Genomic DNA, 20259 nt, shown 5'->3' on the forward strand with positions numbered 1-20259 from the left:
TGAACAGCCCAGCACATCATGACTTCATTAACATCCATTTATTTTGTTTTTTTCTCTCTAGTCTTCACTCTCTCTTTGCCCAGCCAGGAGTTTATTATGAGAAAGAACTGCATTTCATAATAGATTTGCAATACTTAACAGTATAATATTCAGCAGCTTTCACTGACCATGCGGCCAAAACAGCCATCATAACTGATTCAACTATTATTATTGGATGGTTTGAATATATAGATCATTTAGGGACCTCTTGTGGCTGAACCCCATATAAAGAGTAGAGTGTCACTTCATAAGAATCTACTGTTAAAGCACACCGTGTTATCACAATCTTAAAGGCCATAGCTGTGTCCCACTTTCATAGTCACTATCTTTACAGTATTTTGTTGTTTTGCAGTTGGTTTACAAGAAATCAACATACTTTACTTTCTACTGACAGGAAACAATACGTGTCTGTCGTGCAAAGGCAATTAAACTAGAACTTTTCAATACAACCGGCTATTAAATAGTCAGTTAGATTTTGTCTTCCAGTTCCTACATTTTCCTTTTTTAGCACCGCACTGTCCTGAAATCTCACACTCAAAAATCCAGGTTGTTTAAGTTACATTCTGACTAAAATGTGCTATGTTGTATGCACAGCTTGTGTGTTATTATTCCTTTTAGTACATGGATTTCACGTGTATCCGTTACTCCAAGAAAGACACTCACGCCAAAGATGATCTTTGTTTCTCTAGATCAAAATGTATTTAATAGTAATTGTCCAAAAAGTCGTGGGTGCATGTCCAGAGGTGTAACAGATACAAAAGACACACAGCGCCAGTCAGTAAAATGAGTATTGCATGGGATCCCTCGATCACTAGAGGGCGCCACCAGTTCAACCTGGCAATACAGCAGAATCACATTGATCAGGACTTTTCAACATGGACATTGCATTCATAACTTGAAAATGCCACAACATTTTTAATAACAATTTACAGGTTTGTAAATTCCTAATGAATTATTATCTTTTATAAATAGTGTTCCGGATAGAAAAACACTGTTTTAGATAGGCAGTCCAGCAGGTTAGTTCAACATCCAAATGGGAAATTTGTTCGCAGGCAAACATAGAATTTAACATAAATGGAGAATTTGATATCTACTTGGATTTTAAATGAAGCAACTCCTTTAACGAAGTTTCTATTTTCCTTATAATTAATACCAAGTCACAAACTTATTCCCAGAAATTTCTCAGGAAATTATGAACAATAAAATAAATCTTAAATACTGAAATGCTCATTGAAAACTTTGAACACACATTTGAACAGATAAGTATGAGGTGATGAAACAGTGTTTGACTAATAGAACATTGTCAAAGACTTTTGATCATTGATAAATATCTAACATTCCAGTCTATAAAAAACAACTATTATTGCAGTTTTAAGTTTTTCCATTATTTCGGCTGTTTTTATTTGCATTTAAGGACGAAGCCTACAATGAAAAGCTTTCTGTTATTGCTGGTGCAGATGTATGATAATGTGTTCATCAAAGGTGCATTCCCTTTGAAGCCAGTGGGAAAGGGCAGGATGACACTCTTCATTCTGCTAAACCATGTTGTTATTGTTGAGTTTGGTCCATTCATAGATGTCCTGCTCACACACAATGTCTGAGTTGATGAGCAGGTAGCGGTCACCCACGCAGAAGTGCTTCTGGCAGGCGGCACACTTGAAGCACTCCAGATGGTAAACCTTGTCCCTCACGCGCATCGTCATCTCGAATGCTCGAATCCTCTTCTCACAGGAAGCACAGAGACCGTCCTGACCGAAGAGCCTGAACGGATGAGAAGATATCAGCATACATGAAACTTTAAGTCTCTATTTAACTACTGTGGATCTGTTCCCCTAGCCATGTACTTATTCAGGAATAACACCACCTAAACTCAGGATTTCTTGTGGTCCAGTTTGTGGTGAAACATAATTGGCACAATATTAACAAAAATTAAAAACGTCTTAAACATTTTGACATAAACCAAGGCCGGGTCACAGGAAAAGGCTAGAATGCACAATTGTACAAATTACTGCAAACAACAAATTTCCACCGAAATTCAGTAGTAGTGTGACATTCAGGGGCTCTGCGGCTGTCGCCCACTTTGCCTGGTTAGTAATCCAAGTTTCCCAAATGAAACTCTCGCATAACTTCAATCTCCACTTATCATTTATGCCTTTGCACTTTCCTGCAGACTATGAAGTGAAAAGGTCAAGTCACAATTTCAGATAAAGGGCCAAGCTGTTTCCCCATGTCCCTTATATAAATATATATATATATATATATATATATAAATTCACTCATGAAACAATTAATCAACAACATGTGATAAAAGGGTGTCTGTTTTCAGTGTTTCCAAGTTTTCTCTATTGTTCTGTCAACAACCCCCTTAAAAGACCTCAACAAACAATGGTCATTAATACTTTAATGCAATGTATATTTTTCGAAATGTGTCTTGAATAAATAATATTTTCAGTTTTGTAAATCCATTCGTGTCCTTGTGAGTAGTTGCCGCACCAGAGCAGTGTCTGTGGTCAGATTGACTTAAAAACTATACTGAACACATTCATGTGTTTTTAATAGTTTTTCACAACAATGGAACAATTGAAAAAGATACACACCAGGCGTTTGGCTACGTCGACATAGCAGTCGCGCTAACTAACAAACTACTTGATTAAATCCCAATGTTCCAACACCATCGTACCAACCTGAGGTAGTCTCTCCGACATAGTTTTCTTCCCAGCTTGAAGTAGAGCCGTCGGCCCACCTCCCCCAGCCGACAGCCACACAGGTCGCAGCTCAGGCAGTCCTCATGCCAGTACTGCTCGATGGCCTTCAAGAAGAATCGGTCTCCAATGCTCTGCTGACACCCGCCGCACGTCAGCAGAGACGGTGGCATCTGGAGGACCTCGTCCACCGGCTCCCTGGATGAAAACAAAGACATTTGTTGTTTAGCAATTCAATAAGTTACCTTGAAACCTACATTAGAATATGATTTAAAATGTGCATTGATTTGTTAATATTTTGAGCTCAAAGATCACATTTTCAATATGATCTTGAATCGCTATGTATTGGTTCATTGATTCTAAACTGTCCAAAAGTAACTTGTACAATTGCAGTTTGCTGCTGTCCACCTGAGGGAGCCATTGGATAATGTTTAATATGAACTTTAGCAACACAACACATGCTAATTTCTAAAGCCCTTCAAATTAAGTTTTCCCCTTTAAGCTTTAAGGTTGTTCAAATCATGTTATTCATATATCTTCTGTATTGGATTGTTCCAATTCTTCATTGAAACTATATGATGGTTTGTGAAGAACCCAAGAACCCTTCAAGTTGTTGCGGCTACACAAATATTGTTATTTCTTATCATCTCAAAGACATCATACATTTAGTATTTATTCATTCCACTAGAATTTAAAATACAGTTGTGTTTCTTTGAATAATGTCTGGATTCAAAGTGTGTTAGTTATCAGGTATAGAGGATGCTGCTTTTGAGGTGGAAATACCTTTTATAAGGCCTTTATGCCTAAAACAATGTCGATAAAATAAACTGTGAAATAATGTTAGACAATCAGCCTGTTAAATACGTTAGTTTACCTTTAGGAAGCTGGTTCTGAGAAACACTGAACTTTTTCTTGCCAAGAGCTCCATGTCCACCCTTACACATTTAACATTCTGCCCTTGAACATGAACGTGATAATTGTTCTGATAATCCTGACCTCCACACTATCAAATGCAGTTATTGCACCCGAGGCTGGCTGTCAGATAACGCGTCCTTGTTCTCTTTCCTCACACATTATAAATAATATAGCAGTTTATCCATATGCTACTTACTCATTGGCGTCCAGCATCTTCCTCTCTATAGTGGATGACATGTCTGTGATGTCCAGCCGGATCCAGATGAGGTTTCCGCGGCTATACCTGAAGCAGCCTGCGGACAGACCACGACGCGCTGCACCTGCTCCACAGCCTCCGACGCGCCGCTTTGGGCTTGTTGTGCGTCAAATGAATTGTCACTTGACTCCTGTGGAAATGGCCGCAGGACAAGGCAATTTATCTCTCAAGCAGCTACGCGGTGATGATGGAGGACTCCTGTCATCGCTTCCTGAGGCAATAACCCGCGGTGACACACTCGCGTCTCTCAAGTAAACGGCATCATCCCGCAGCGACTTTGCGGACTGTCTGTTAAGAATTAAACAGCACCGGTCGGATTAAAAAAGGGACACTTGCGGCTCGTTTTTAACCAAGCCGGTTGCGGACGCGCGCCTCCGGGTCGCCGTCGTTGTACCGCAGCAGTATCGTGCTTAAATACCGCGGTGCCTGCTTTCGTTTCCCTCTTCCTGCTCATATCACGACTCTTTGACAATGGGGGGAAACCGGCTCTTAAAGCGACAGCTAAACACCGCCCGGCCTGCTCCGTCAGGCGGGAGGTCGAGGTCGTGACTGAGACAAATGAGGTCATTACGCGCGGTGCTTCAGCAAAGTGCCGATAGGACAAAAGATAACGAGTGGAATGAAATCATTAGTGCATGGCTCGTGTTTTCTCTCCGTGGCCACAGTGCGTCTCAATACACTTCCCTTGTGGAAGAACTGTTAGAACTATTTAGTACTCTCAGTCTCAGAACTTAAGATTGGTTCCTTTATAAAGGGATGACGTTGTGGAAAATACTCGTGACTTTATCAATAGTGAATAAATAATGTATAATGTTATATATATATATATATATATATATATATATCTGTTATGTATGGTTAATTAAAAAAGTGACATTTCGTGTAGCTGATTAGATCGATTCAGTTTGGAGTTGTGCAACAGAAAGATCACCGAGTTGTTGTCCCATTACAGAACTAACAGAAAAACCCCTGAAGGTCCCCAAAGAAAGTTATAATATTTAATATTGTTGCATCAGATAATAACGCCTGTGCACAAAATATTGAAGACACGTTAACTCTCGACCTTGAAGGCTCATATTTATGTCTGGTAGAGACAAGGAGTACTTTTGATATTGCGTCGTATTATTTATCGTATTTTTTATGTACTTTTAGCCTATATTCTCTCTGAATTCTTTGGAATACATAACCTTTACTAGTTGTGAAAGAAGTATGAATCAATTCAATATTTGGTATTATACAAGTTAAAGTAGGCTACATATTAAAAGAATATATATGTGCTCACTTTCACATGTAGTCTAAGTCCAGTGAAGCTTATGGTGCTATGAAGTTATATTTAAAAGCCTTCTTTAGTTGTTCACATTGTTTTAAAACGCTGGATGGATTACACCTGTTTCTTTGAAACACACGTCATCACATAATGAAATGACCAGCAGGTACAGAGAAAACAGCAACCACATTAATGATATCACATACGATGATGGAATAGCCTACAATTAAGAGGGTTGTTTGTAGATAAAAGGGTTTATATCGTTTCTTCGTTAGGATATATGAAAAGTAAAAGTACCTTTTTTCCCAATTGGCAGTTATCATGTAATGCATATTTGTGTGGTTGAAACTATAACATTTAGAAATGAGCTTATGTTTTGAATGTTCATTTATAAATAACTACAGCTTTTAGATGCATGTTCTAAAAAGTACAATATTTCCCCCTGAGATAGTTGAGAGGGGACCGTAAATAAAAAGGAATACACGTAATATTGCTTTTATATACAGCTCTTGGGTACATGTTGAAACTTTCCACCACTTTTTAAATTGTGGAAGATAAAATACAGATATGTTGTCAACATGAAAAGCTAATAAACTGCATAGTTTCCTATTCTTCTATTGGTTTCCCCTCTATGGGTTTGTGTTCTTTCCACAGCTCTTGGATTACACGATAGGCCTGCAGACATGACAACAGCAGAAGCTGAAATTCACCCAAAAGAAGCTCTTTTGAAAGTTGTCTCTGTGATAAATGATATATCCACATAGTTGGTGTCCTCGTAGCCTTTCCTTTTCAAACCAGACCTGCTGTGGGCTCTTCCTCTTATCTGCTGCCAAGGCCTGCGGGCAGCCTGCATGAGGGAGGGACACAGACAGCAGTTGGACTGGGCCAGGAGATAAAGCACCTCAACTCCAGTAACCAGTCAGCTACTTAGCCAGATGCAACAAAGGAAGATTGCAGGCAAACTCTAAATTCAGCTTGAATGCATCCGTGGGCAGTTGTCTATGGACAGATACAAAACTGAGAGGGCCCAGGAGCGAGGTGAGCATGGCATTGTGGTCTGCCAGCTGCACAGAAAGCAGAGCAGCTTGACAGAGATACAACTCCAACTAATTATCCTTCAAATTAAAGATATTATCAGTGATAGGTTTTTTCACATACTGTCTTTGTACAACAAAACAACATGGTGTAAAGGCTACAATAGCTTCCTTAGTCTTTACAAAATAAAAATGTCACCCTCTTAAAATACCCCCCTTTCCCATGGGAGCTGATAAAAACAATCACATCACCAGGTCCACTCAGCAGCTGATCTGGAGCCTTCTCTCACACTGGTCCTCAGCCCAAATAGTTTGCACTAGTCATGGACATTTACTTTCAAGTGTTTTATTGGCACTTTAAGGACATCTAGCCCATGTTGACTTACAAATTGAGATTTTGAGATACAGTAACAATCACCAGATTATACTGAGTGGACCATGTGTTGAGAGTTTTTTGTAAACTAATTCCAAGGTCAATAAGGAACATTAAACCCAAATGTCACGAAATAAAACTTTTTTTTTCTCAAAGCAACAACCTGATGACATACTACTCTGTATCTTATTTTATCAACACTGCATTTAAGTTATCAACTACATTCTGTGCAATTACATAAAATGGCTTTCGCCATAATCTTTGAAAATTCAATATTCTACAGAATCATTTGCATCAGCAGGGATTTTACATAATGTTTCGTGGGTTTGTTTGGACAAAAGTATTTGTAATTTGAAACACAACTGATTGTCTGTAAAGTTCATGTTAATCAAGAACAAATTCATGATGGACGAGAAACAAGAAAAGAGAAAGTCAGTACTGACACCCAAGTCATCCACATCTTCCTGTGGGGTTTACTGAAAGGCCCGGAGGATGTGCAACTGCCGTGCATAAATGAAGCTTTCCTGGGGGGGTTGGTGCACACTGCATTCACTTCCTACCCCCCCCACACACACACACACACACACACACACACACACACACACACACACACATGATGTATGATTATACCCCTCTCGTAGTTTCCCCAATAGACAGGTTGACTCCAGATGGTTCAGTATGATAGGAGTAACACAGCTTGCAGCACACCATAAAAACTAGCTTGTCGTTATTTGGCGATAACGCCCTTATTTATCTCTTCAGCCTTTGCAAATGTCTCCAGAAAGTGCAAACTAAATGTCTCAATTTAAATTATTCAAATACAATTTGTAAATATTTAATATTTCCTATCATATAAGTCTTCTTTCTGCTTTAATTCATTCATTAATGTGGAGTTTGGGGTGCAAACAGTTAAACATGTAGCCAACCTTTTGGGAAGTGGTTTCACTCATGTACAGCTTCCTGTTTTGCCTGTTCAGTACTGAGAGCTTTACGGAGTTGAAAGCAGTGTGGAATTCGAGGGCAGCTGGAAAATGAGCATCAGCACTATGCAAACAGCTGAAATCTACTTAACAGCTATTTATTCCATCATTCAGCAAATAATTAGGATTTCTACAAGTCACAAGTACTATCCTAAATAGCAAAGTTTAGCAAGGCTGATGCATGATGTACAATCATTACCCAACATCTTTCTGAATCATGAGAGATTTAAATAGATCTATTATTTAGGAATAGAACAAACATGTTTATCCTTACATAATGGACTATCTGCACACACACTTGCAGGCCCATTTCCTGAAATAAAGGCACCGTGGATGTATTGTTGACGCTTTGATAGCACGAACTCTGGAACCGCAATAGCAAAGCCGACTGCTTCCTGCCTAATCTGAAGTGTAGAGATAATTGCAACTGTTTCAAAACCCTCCTCCAAAATGGTCACAGATCTACTGAGGTGGAGATGTGTTCTTGTTCACTGCTTCCACATGAGTTTAAATTACTGCAGGATTCATTGTAAGTTTTAAAATGTAACAGTATTAAGATCAGAGGTCAAACAAGGGAACACCCTGTAATTCTTTCAGAAAATGGCCGGTGGACTGGGTTGCTGTTTGATTAAAATACAGCAGGCTGCGGAAATGAGTCACTCGTTGAAAGGGAGCTTCTCTCACCCTCAGGATCCTCCCATTATCAGTATTATCCTGAAAAGAAAACACTTTCAGTGGAACAGTGCAATCAAAAAGCTGTGCAGCCATGTTAACTGCTTCCTGTATTTGGCAAAACAAAAGAATGCTGGGTTCCCATTCTTCTGGTTAGTTTGCTCCCCTAAAACACTGATGAAGCAAAACAGAAACATATCACTGCAGCCCCAAATTCATTGAATAGGTTAGATACCAACACGTATTGCCTTGTTTTTAGCATTTCTGAAAACAATACACATGTTATGTTGTGTCTATGTGTCAGTCAATTAATTAGAAAAGGATTGTAAGTCTACATATTTCAGAGGTTGCACATCAACAAAACGTGTTCTCTTATCAATTTCGCTGCATTAATTCTTTGTTGTTGATCATACTGCTGAGCTTTACTGACATCTACTGGTTAAAGGTGGCAGAACAGATAGCAGCATTAGCATGGCATCTAGAACCAGCTGTGTCCATCAGTATATCTGAGGCTTTCCATTGAATTAAGTACTTCCACAGATAATTATATGAAAATGTATTCGCAAGATGGGAAACATTGGAATTTCAACTTTACATTTCCTTTTTTGGGGGGAGTTTGGGAGAATTTGTCAACTTGGAGTCAGGACAACAGAGATGCAGATCGATTTGTGGTTGTAAAACTGGCAGATGGATATTTGTTTGGTATGTTCGAGACATGAACAACATATTATAATGTACATTAGGATTTCAGTAACATATTGTTTCTGCACTTTCTCTCATGTTCTGTTATCTTAAATCTTAACACATCTATATTTTGGTTTTAGTACTGTGTTTGGTTTCTGGATTTAGAATTAGACTTTTGACTATACTGTTTGCGACTTAATATTTTGTAAAGTAGTTACTCCAATTTTAACTTTGAATAGTAGCTTATAAGAAGGTCTTTTCAGCGACATCTTCAAATATTAAAATGCCCAATTTCATACTGAACTTGAACTTCAATCTGGTGCACGAGAGATAACATAGTCATGTCTTATCCTGAGTAAAGTGTGTAGTTAAGCAGCTGTGAACCATACCAGCACATGCTTAAAGTGGGATGGGAAGGATGCTGCCTAAAAAAATACGATATGGCACAGACAGATATAATAGAATAGCCTAATCAAAGCTAATGATTGTGCAGAATTTCTGCCAAGCGGCTGTTGAATTTTTTGCCTGATCACAAATAGCAACTTCACAACGTTTAATTTCAAAACAGTTATTCTATAATAAAACATTCGATAAACTTGTTCCATCTTGTTGATGAATATATTGCTATTGATAAACCTACGTTCTATGGAAGTGTGTACGGTTTTTTTTCCTGTTCAGGTATATCTTCGACAGCTGAATACGGACCTTCGCCTTTATAAAGAGTTTCTCTGTCTTTCGCACCGTCTCAGTTGTCGGTGAGGCCGGCGGGGCGGATCCCACACTAGAGTGAAAGAGAAAATAAAGCAACACAACAATAATAACAACTTGGCCGATTCGTACAATTCGCTAGCAAGCTCCCCTGTGGATACATACCATCAAGGTGGGTGGATCCGTAGTCGTGCTGCCAAGGTAACGCCGCTCCCGGCCGGCTGCTGATTAGCACGAGTCGCTGTAGCTACCAGACAACCAAGCTAGCAATGCGTGAAGATGCTATAAGTCAATGGCCTGTGCTAACGGGTTTGCGGCAAGGGCCGTTTTACCAAAACCTCAGAGATAACCACGGCGAGCTGACCCCACTGTTTGGGGGGACTGTTAGCCAAACAGCTGCGAGCCGAAGATACAGCATTGTGGCTGCAGGTGTAGGGAATATATTGTGAAAAGGTGAAACGCGGGGTTTAAATCCGTCCTCCCTTCAGTTCACACACAGTTCAGAACAAAGTTAGCTAGTTTCCCCCATGAAATGGGGTTTCAGGCTGTTGTAAGACTGGTGGTATTATTTTGTTATGAAGCTATATCTACTGTCTATATATTGTTTACACCTAGTTTACAGTTAGATTTCATTGATCGTGCTCCACCACTTGTTATTTGCTGTTCTTGTGCCATTAAATCTCACCTCAACCACTTTCGTTATTCTGTGTGTATTACGATGTTTACTTTTGTCAATACATGTGTAATCTAATTGGCATGTGATGCATGTGACATTCATCTCACCTGTCAATGTTTTCACCTTGGCCCACTGTATCATGCAATCTGACGTAACCTCATGTAGAACAGATCGGTTCACAAATCCATCAATCGACTAAGAAAATGAACCAGAAACGCATTTTGTCAGCAGTCAACATTATTGTTGAAGCAAAATGCCTAAACATGTTTTTCCAGCTTCAAAAATGTGAACACTTGTTTTGCCCAGGTTTCTACTTTCTATTTTGAAAAAAGTAAACTCTTACCGTCAGTTTTTGGACTATTTGTAATTTGAATATATTTATTTGGGGTCCTGGAAAATATTTTTGTAAATGGTAAACATGTTTTCTGTTTTCTTGGAATGCAATGATCCAACCATAACCCTCCTGATACTTCAACTCAGAGTAACTGCAGATACAAATAAATTGTTTATCCAAATATCTTTTGTTTTCTATTTCCCAAATTTAAAATCTGTACTTGTCACTGAATAAAGTTACTTGTTTTGAAGTATGCATAACTAAGTTGTGGGCCTGCTGTGGTGAATTAATGTAATGAATAGTGCTATTGACAAAGAAACTACGTCTACACTCATACTGATCTGGAGTATTCGATTGGTGCATTTTCAACTATTATTGAGCGTTTACAGACCAAGTGATTAATTAAACTGATAAAATTATCAATATATATTTATATCTACATATAAATCCTTAGCTGCAGCCCTAATCTTTTTGTCCACAATAGTCATCATGTAGTAACTTTAAAGTCTGTTCAACCATAACTTTGACATTCTGACGACATTCATCTTCAATGAATCCTTTGTTTATTTTTGTATAAAAAAATGATATGTGGAGGCCTCTTTTTGTTACCACTCGAAGTTAACCATTCGCACTTTAATCTCTAGATGCCCTCAGCGATGAATGCAAATAGGACAGTGCAGTCTGCCAGCCCAGATGTGGGATCCGCTCCAGGGTCAATGGGCATCTTTGCACTCGGAGGACAGTCTGAAGTTATGAAGCAAGTGCTGTGTGTCCTCGACAAGAAGGTCCGAAACATGGAGAAGAAAAAGGTGAGTTCTGTCAAGAGCCATTTGTTCCCGATCCTTTCCGAAAACAACATTCCTATGTCTTTGTTACGTACAGTATAATGCATGACAGGTGTCTCATGAAGAAGCAATCCTTAAAATGAACTGTTTACTGCATTTTGTATGCTCTTACAGAGTAAACTGGATGACTATCAAGTCAGGAAGGATAAAGGGGAGCGTCTCAATCAGGACCAGCTGGTGGGTGCATTGAAGCCTTCATGACATTTTACATAAGAACAAATAATCCTGTAATGTTATATTACCGGTAATAGAGTTTACAACCAATCAATGTTTAATTTTTTTCTCTTGTCTTTCAAGGACGCACTCACCAAATTCCAGGAAATCACATATAACTTGGAATTTGGCCGAGAGTTGCAGAAGACGTTCATGACACTGGGACAAGATGTAAGGGTGACTGACTTTTTTTTCTTGTAAAAACAATTCCCAGAGAATGGCGTCCACCCTGACATTTAGTAACTTGACTCTATTTGGCTCATGTATATTATTTGTATATTTGTTTCAGATCCAGAAGGTGGTGAAGAAGTCTGCACGGCGGGAGCAGCTGCAGCGGGAGGAGGCAAAGCAAAAGAGGCTGAAGACAATTCTGGAGCTGCAGTTCCTTCTGGACCGGCTGGGAGAGGACAATGTGCGGCAGGACCTGAAGCAGGGAGTAGGCGGCTCACCACCGCTGACGGATGCCGAACTTGCAGCGTTTGATGAGTTCTACAAGCTAGTGGGGCCAGACCGTGACCAAAACGTCAGGTAGGTCAGAGGCATTGATATCTGGGTGAAGTTGAGATGCACAAGACTTGTTTTCATTTTTTGACAAGGGCAACCATACAACCATACAACTTATCTCTACACTTGCAGGTTGGTTGACCAGTATGAAGAAGCATCTGTGCACCTCTGGGACCTGCTGGAAGGGAAAGACAAGGCTGTGGTTGGGACAACATGTAAGCGAAATTCAACTTGGAGCCTCGGAATGATTGCAAGCAGGAGAGCTCAATATTTTAGTGAGAGTTGTATTTGAGTTCATTATTTGTAGTACTTACTGCATTTTGAAGTTACAATTATTATTAATTTTCCCGAAAAGTATTGTCAACCATTTTGATGATCAGTCATTATTATTAATGCTAATTTTTAAGAAATATTTTTTTAAATCACTGGTTACAATTTTTGGGTTTTCTTATTCTTATATAATGATAGACAAATATATTTGTTTTGGGGTTTTTTGACAGACAAAACAAGCAATTCGATGACAATAATTCATGCCTGGAAAACTGATGATGGGCATTTTTTTTTCTATTTAATGACATTTTATAGACCAATGATAAAACCACTCATGGACAAAATATCCAGAAATATCAGTGTTGAAATTAATTATTAGTGGCAGCCCTAATGTAAATTAAAGGGCAATTAAGTTTAATCATTCATTATTTAAGTCAAACTGGCTTTGTTGTCCAGCTGTTGGTGAAAATTGTTGGCAGGTCATTGTATCAGATGGTTGGTGCCGCAACAAGCTTTTATTGTGTTGAGGCTGGCCAGGAGTAATCTGTCAACTGTACGTTTGAGTAATCCCAAGGTAGATAGAGTTATCAAATGAACTAAACATAACTTTGTTTTGTCTTGAGCCACTGCTTACTATGTTAATGCATTTTGTTGACGCAGCTTGTGTGCAGTGCTGTGATGTGAAACATCAGGGATTGGGTATATGGGCATTCTCAGCGATCTGGCCTCAGGACTCTCACTGCTGCATTCTGCTTGGGGGCTGAGCGCTGTGGGCTCACCCTGACTCAGCAGCGGGGCAGGGTGCCAGTGGCCCTGCCGCCTGTGGTTCCATCAGTCAGATCTCTGGCGCCACATTGGGATGGTGACCGAGTTCCATGTAGTGAACACAGGCCAACACTTTGACCTCAGTAAGGAGGTCTCATTTAGTGACTCAGGGTGATATTTATTCAGGCAGCATCAGACTTCTTGGTGAGACGCCTGATGCAGTAAAGGAAATAACACTGACCTGCTTAGTCTGAAGGGCCAAATGTGGAAATGCTTTAGCTAGCTTAATAGCTCTTCTAGTATGTTCTATTGAACCACAAGACATGATTGTTATAGTATAATTACCTAGTCAAGCAACAAGTGACTTTCTTAGATTTCCTGTGATCATAGATTTATGTTAATGCTGCCATAGGTTTTAGGTCATTATAAGTGGTGCCTGCCAAAAAGAGTGCAGTGCAGAGAGCTGGCAATTGACTATCCAGATGGGCAGTTTTCAGTGGCTTTAATGTTGATACTTTATTTATGATATTTGTGTTCTGCTTTCTGACCAACAGGCCAAATCACAAAGCTAGTCAGTTTGCTTTCATAGAAGACGACAACAAGTAGCGAATATTTACATTTGAGAAGCTCGAACCAATTCATGTTTTGAATTGACAGCAAACTGAAAACACAGCAGTTGAGATTATGTTTCATAATGACAGCGGGTGGCAGTGTTTATAATTATCATCTCGGTGGGACATTTTTAAAGACAGTATCTTCACTTGTGAAAGTACAAATCTATTTCGTAAGCCGATCACTAAGTCCCATTCCTTAAACGCAGACTTTCCAATCTTAGCTTTCCTTTGGTCTGCTCCAACCAGACTGTCATGCAATCATTAAATACTGAAGGTATACTGAATATAAACACGTGCTGATTATACATTATTCTAACAGTAAATAAAACCTACCTGGCTTTACAGGAACAGTGTTCTTCGTTGATTTCAAAGATGTGGTCGTTCCCCTCTACATTGGGATCTGATGGCTTTAGCTTTTTTATTTCTTTATTTTTTAGACTGAGTAGCAGCATTGTTTGATTGTTGTGATTTGTGTAGCTTGCTTTTGATTTAGTTGCTCACTTGTTCCTCTCCTAGACAAGGCACTGAGAGAGACTTTGGACCAGGCTCTGCTGAGTGGGTACTTTGACCGGGTTCCATCTCACCAAAACGGAGTGTGTGAGGAGGAGGAAGACGAGGAGGAAGAAGAGCCAGCCTCAGCGGTGGCGGTGCCTGCGACAGCAGCAGAAGCTGCCGAAGCTGTAGGAGCTGAATCGTCAGAGGCAGAAGAGCAGAGTCAGACGGCTGATGCAGGTGTTGATCAATCTCCTAAGTCATGAAGCCATAACAATATCGACACTGCATTCTCTAAATAGTTTTTCTCTTTACAGAAACTGAAATAATTGAGGAGTTCACAGATTCCATTGCGGTGGAAACAACAGAGGTGAGATTATTTCCCCCCCCTTGCAGTAAAGTCTCGGCTGATATTATTATTTTTTGCTTTGTGCTGATTTTCAATGCGTTTCCTTCTAGTTTATAAACAGACAGTTCATTCCAGACAGCACATACAGCGGCAGTGAGAAGGAGCAGGGGGATGAGTGGGCCACGGAAACAGAGGTATGCTGCAGAGATGTTGTTTTTATGAGGTATAGTTTACTTTGATGAATATTTTATAAATATTTGTCCTGCTGTATATGCCACACAAATAACAACATGTTTCACCACTGACTTAAGCTCTGGGACACTACGCCCACTGAGCAGACATGACTGCCACAAATACTGATAATAAAAAAAAACTTAATTCGGAAAAATTATACATTTATTTTCACTATTAATGTCTCAGGTCTTTTAGTTTTAAATGCTTTTATTACATTTTTATGTCAATAATATTTTCCGCTGAATCATATTTTTTCAGGATATTCAACATTTGTTTCATTCTAATACATTTGTTGTTCCCAATACTTATGGTATTAATAAAATCCCTGTAAAGTAAGACAAATATGTCTGAATGTTTGATATGAGTTTACACTTGACTACAAATCCTTCTTAGCATTAAGGAGTTGCAGTTATTTGTACTAGGGCTGCAACTAATGATTATTTTAATAATCGATTCATCTGTTAATTAATTTATCGATTAATCGTATATAAAAAGAAAATTCAAAGCCCCGCCCTCTCACCGACGTCATTCGCATCGGTAAGGGGCGGGGCTTATCTCCGTTAATTTGATCGGTGAAAACGGTTATCATTAACGCCATCCACCACAGAAGAATAACCACTCGTTCTGCTTTGTACTTGTGGAAATCCCACAATCGTCGTAACATCTAACGTCCTTGTGTTCGGGTTTATAACATCAACCGAAGGCTCACACAGCTCGGTGACTTTCACACCGACTACGTCTGGATGACTTCCGCTTCCAGCGCGACTCGAGCAGCAGCACCCAGTTAGATTCACTAACACGGAGCGTCTCAACGCTGATTGGTTTTCGCAACGCAGCGTTAAAGTCTTTTCTCTGCCTCCGCTCCGCTCTCAACTCAACTTTTTTAATACTCAAACATCTCCGTGACTTATTTAGTGGCGTAATAATCGCGCGACACAACGGATCGATAGTGAATTTCACTATCGATCCGTGCCAACTATTTTAATAATCGATTCGTTGTTGCAGCCCTAATTTGTACCCCCCTGGTGCTGAAGACAATGCTGTTAACAACACGTCGAGCGTCAACACCTTTGTGCATGCTCAAAGCTCCGCATCCACTAAGCTTGACACCAGTTTTCAATTACTCCTCTTCCTGTATGTTCCTTATTCACCTGTTCTGCCCGTCTTTCACTCAGGCAGTCAGTGCCATGCTGCAGCAGCAGCAGCAGCAGCAGCAGCAGCAGCAGCAGCAGCAGCTGCCTCCTATGCAGCCTGCGGATTCACCTGTTTCCCTGGAGACCCACCCCTTGAACTCAGTGTCTCCTGTGCCGTCCACTGACCCCATGGCCAGGAAGCAGGTGGTGCAGGACTTAATGGCACAGATGCAGGGAACGTACAACTTCATGCAGGTGGGAACTTGGCGCGAGTAACGACTGATTGCTAAAGATATTAAGCACGTTGCTCATCACCTCTCTACTCTCAGGACTCCATGCTGGAATTTGACGGACAGCCCATTGACCCTGCCATTGTCTCAGCACAGCCTATGAAACCTGCTCAGAACATGGACTTACCACAGATTGTTTGTCCTCCAGGTGTGTTTTACAAAGAGAAAACTTAGTTCTGACGCCTTGTGCTGTGTAATTATCATACTTAATAGCTTTAAATTACTTTTCTGTTTTACGAAGTTGCAACGATCTTCTTAGGTCACCCAGAAACCCGGATATCGCAACCCAACACTCTTCCTGTCCAACCTGAGCCCACACAAGTAAGCAATCAATCTTGAATGGACAACTCTGCTTGTGTGGCCACATTGAAGACATTTTGAGTGACAATATGTGACGTTTTTACTGTGTGTTCAGGTTCCTATCGTCTCCCCAACTCCACCCCCCATGTATCAGACCTCACACACACCAGATCCTCGTCCCTCAACAGAAACCATGGACCCCATCCAGGTAAACATGCTGCTTTGTGAAAGAGTCCCTTTGAGTGAAAAAGTTAGTCCTCTTTGTATATTTAATCAGATTTTACCTGATTTCAGGGAACTTGTCAACGGTGTTTTTTTATTAATATTGTTTTTATTTAAAAAGGGTCAAAATATGTTTGTCATCCTCAAAGCAAGGTTCCACATAACTATAGCGTCATCTTATCTTTTGTTCCAGCCAAGAAAATGTAAAGAAAGGGTATTGATAGTGAAACCTCTTAAGCAATATATGATGTTGAGAAATGTCTCGGTCTGCTGAACTTGTGTTTTCCATCTTCGACAGACCTCCGTGTCCTCGTCGTCAGAGCAACCTCCGCCCTCTACAGCTCAACCACCTGTCTCTCAAACGCAAGTTTTCCAGCCTGCTTCCAAAGCTCCACACAGCAGTGGCATCAATGTCAACGCAGCACCATTCCAGTCAATGCAGACAGTAAGGAACTTGTGACGACACTTACTGAAGAATTTCCCACGTTATCAAATAGTATTTGTACTTAATAGCACTAAATGTGAATATTTGGCCCATCAGGCAGTTAAAAAAAGGTATCTGCAGGAATCCGTACACCACTGTCAGTGGAATTAAAATAGTGAATTGCTAATGACTTCCATTAGGAATTTCTTGTGGAGTCCTTAAGTGCCCCTTCTTCATATTGAGGTTGTATGGGTTTTTAGTGAAGCGGCTATGTCAAGGAAATAATGAGTAACGGACTCCGAATGAGCAATGACCTTTCCTCTGCTTTTTGTTCACCACAATGTGGCCCTTGTTCTCTCAGGTGTTTAATCTCAATGCCCCGGTCCCACCAGCAAATGAGACAGAGGCTTTAAACCAGGCCAGCCAATACCAGAACAGCTACAACCAAGCCTTCAGCAGCCAGCCGCAGCAGCCTGTGGAGCAGGCCGAGATGCAGCCAGAACAACTGCAATCTGGTGGGCTGATTTTCTAGTTCTCTTCATTATTAACTTGCCTGATTGATTCTGCCAGATGTGCCTTCCTGTCTCTATGTAAATACTTTGTGTTCGACTTTGACTCAAGATTGACGTGCTACTGTTCTGGGGCAAACCAACTCTTGTGTTTCTTTTAGTAGTTGGTGCCTTCCATTCCCAAGACCAGTCAGGAGGCCATCAACAGCCTCCCCAGCAGGGCCCAGGCTTCGTCCGGCAGGGTCAGTCCTTCTACAACAGCAGAGGCATGTCTCGCGGTGGACCTCGCAATGCCAGGGGCATGATCAATGGCTACAGAGGCTCATCGAATGGATTCAGAGGTAAGATCACCACCAAGGGTGCAGAACAATGAAGCCAAGAAATTGCTGTTTCTGGAATGGCCATACACCTCCATGTAACAATTTAACACCACACATATACATGTTTACAGCCTGATACCAAAGACTGTTTTGGTCTCTGTGGCTAACTTTCTCATTTATGAGAACAGCACAGGGTTGAATTGTTATATCACTCACCTGCTTAAATCATATTGAGGCTTAAAGTTACACTGCCTCAGGTCGCTAGCTGCTAGATGTCTCCTCAGCAGCACCGAGGATTCGCCTATCCGCCCATTTTTAGAGTTAGGCTGGGACGTCATTGCCAAGATGATGACGGCCGAAACCACTCACTTTGCTCTTAACCTACAACCACAAATGAATTCTTAATTTTACTGAAGCTCTTTTCCGACATGGAATATTGGACATTGCCCGAAATAATGGCTTTTTGTCAGCCAGACATCGAGGAAAGGTTTGTTCTGCTCTCCTATAGACTACGTAGTATTGGTGATAGATTCTCTAATAATTTTTTTAAGCCTCAATTAATGGCCATTTTGTGTATTTCAAGGGTCTTGCTTGATATTTAGAATTTCCGTTGGTATTAATTAAAGATGAAAACACACACATACGGAGTGATAACCTGTTAACTATTTTTGTTGGACAGATTTTTTTGTTTTATTTTTCAACACCTCTTCTGAGGTAGGAGGAGGGGAAACAGCTTTTCAACTGTTAAACAAATGTTATTGTTGCGTATTAAATGATAAATATTACAGAGATCCTAAAGGAACAGTGAATTGAATTTCTGTGTGTATTTAACCTAATGTTGCTGTTGTCTTTACGTTAATTTTAAGCCATTCTGATTAAATTCGAAAAAGTTTATGGGTTTTTTGAGAAGGTGATACTCAGCTTGACTTTGTATGCTTGTCATGTCAAATTGATGGCATGTCTGAAAGAGGCTAACAAGTCAGAGCTTATTTTATTGTTTGTCTTGAAGCATTTTAAGTTTAAACTCTTCCTATTTTAGGTGGCTACGATGGTTTTCGCCCTACTTTCGCCAACACTCCAAACTCTGGTTATGGACAAACTCAGTTCAACACACCTCGGGATTACTCGAACGGGAATTATCAGCGGGTATGAAAGAGCCATTCAGACCTCACAATGGATGTATTAAAGTCACGGATGCTGTCTCTAGTAGTTTCTAAAAATGTCTCTTTTCTTTTCCCCTCTGTTGCTCAAGGATGGTTACCAACCAAACTACAAGCGCGGAGCTGGTCAGGGACCCAGAGGAGTGTCGAGAGGCAGCACTCAGGCAATACGATCCTGAAAAGGCCTTTCATAATGACTGTGACTGACTAACTTGCACCACACTGAAAATTCAAAATTCAAGAATGCATTTGCCCAAGCTCACTCATGTTCTCTTTTTTTTTTGTTCATCAGTGGTATTTTTCCTGTCTCTTAAATCAAAGTAATGCCTGCTTTGATATTTGGAAATATTCAATCATTTAAAGTCTGAAACACAAGCTGAGCTGTAAATCCAATCATCGATTTACACAAGCCATGTGTTAACAATATTCCTGTAAACTTGAAAGATTTCATAAGTTATTTTTTTTATTAAAAAAATGCACCTGCCACTGCTGGTCCAACCCGTGCGAGTTTATTCCCCTTCTCGGTTATTTTCTGTCATTTTGATTCAAAAAAAAAAAAAGTGTTTTATGTTCAATGAGCTCCCGTTTCCTTGTTTGTAAATTGATGTTGCTTCAAGAGTTTCAATAAAGTTGTGTTGCATACCCATGCTTCAGCCTCAGTTCTCTGATGTACAATAAAACCTGAGTCAGTGAAAATAGTATTACTATTAACTACTGTAGTGCATACATTTGTTCTAATGATTACTTTGTACTCTGTGTTGATTGTCTTTTATTTTGAAGGTTTCATTCAATACTTTTCAGCGGCCTGATGTTTAAAAAAAAAAATTCCCACAATAAGCAGTTGTATTTGTTTTAAGTGTAATCGGTCCGTTACGCTAAATATCTTTAATTGTGTCAACAATTCCCGACTGATTTGAAGAAAATTAAATGTAACTTCAATTCATTGTTCATGCTGTATTTGAAAGGTGTGCTGCA

The 20259-nt window shown here is 40.0% G+C and overlaps 2 protein-coding genes across 7 annotated transcripts; one reads left to right on the forward strand and one right to left on the reverse strand.

Annotated features, from left to right (window-relative positions):
• Nucleotides 1-710: 710 nt before the first annotated feature.
• lmo2 (LIM domain only 2 (rhombotin-like 1)) lies at nt 711-4455 on the reverse strand. Its single transcript, XM_056416547.1, has 3 exons — nt 3853-4455; nt 2724-2939; nt 711-1800 (listed from the first exon to the last, which is right to left on the reverse strand). The coding sequence occupies exons 1-3, from the start codon at nt 3891-3893 to the stop codon at nt 1575-1577; spliced, it is 483 nt and encodes a 160-aa protein (XP_056272522.1). The 5' UTR covers nt 3894-4455; the 3' UTR covers nt 711-1574.
• A 5211-nt stretch (nt 4456-9666) lies between these two features.
• caprin1b (cell cycle associated protein 1b) lies at nt 9667-19926 on the forward strand. 6 transcript variants are annotated; one of them, XM_056416526.1, is made up of 18 exons: nt 9667-9802; nt 11285-11449; nt 11600-11662; nt 11783-11875; nt 11988-12226; nt 12335-12417; nt 14368-14583; nt 14661-14713; nt 14803-14886; nt 16102-16314; nt 16389-16497; nt 16591-16670; nt 16765-16857; nt 17170-17316; nt 17657-17810; nt 17966-18145; nt 19164-19270; nt 19377-19926. In XM_056416526.1, exons 2-18 carry the CDS (start codon nt 11285-11287, stop codon nt 19461-19463), a joined length of 2166 nt encoding a protein of 721 aa, XP_056272501.1. In that variant the 5' UTR covers nt 9667-9802; the 3' UTR covers nt 19464-19926. The 6 variants fall into 6 exon arrangements, with proteins under 6 accessions (XP_056272501.1, XP_056272502.1, XP_056272504.1 ...); XM_056416527.1 differs by having other exon boundaries at nt 17969-18145; XM_056416529.1 differs by having other exon boundaries at nt 16609-16670.
• The last annotated feature ends 333 nt before the right edge of the window (nt 19927-20259 follow it).

Source organism: Pseudoliparis swirei, chromosome 6, assembly GCF_029220125.1.
Source record: "Pseudoliparis swirei isolate HS2019 ecotype Mariana Trench chromosome 6, NWPU_hadal_v1, whole genome shotgun sequence".
NCBI lineage: Eukaryota > Metazoa > Chordata > Actinopteri > Perciformes > Liparidae > Pseudoliparis > Pseudoliparis swirei.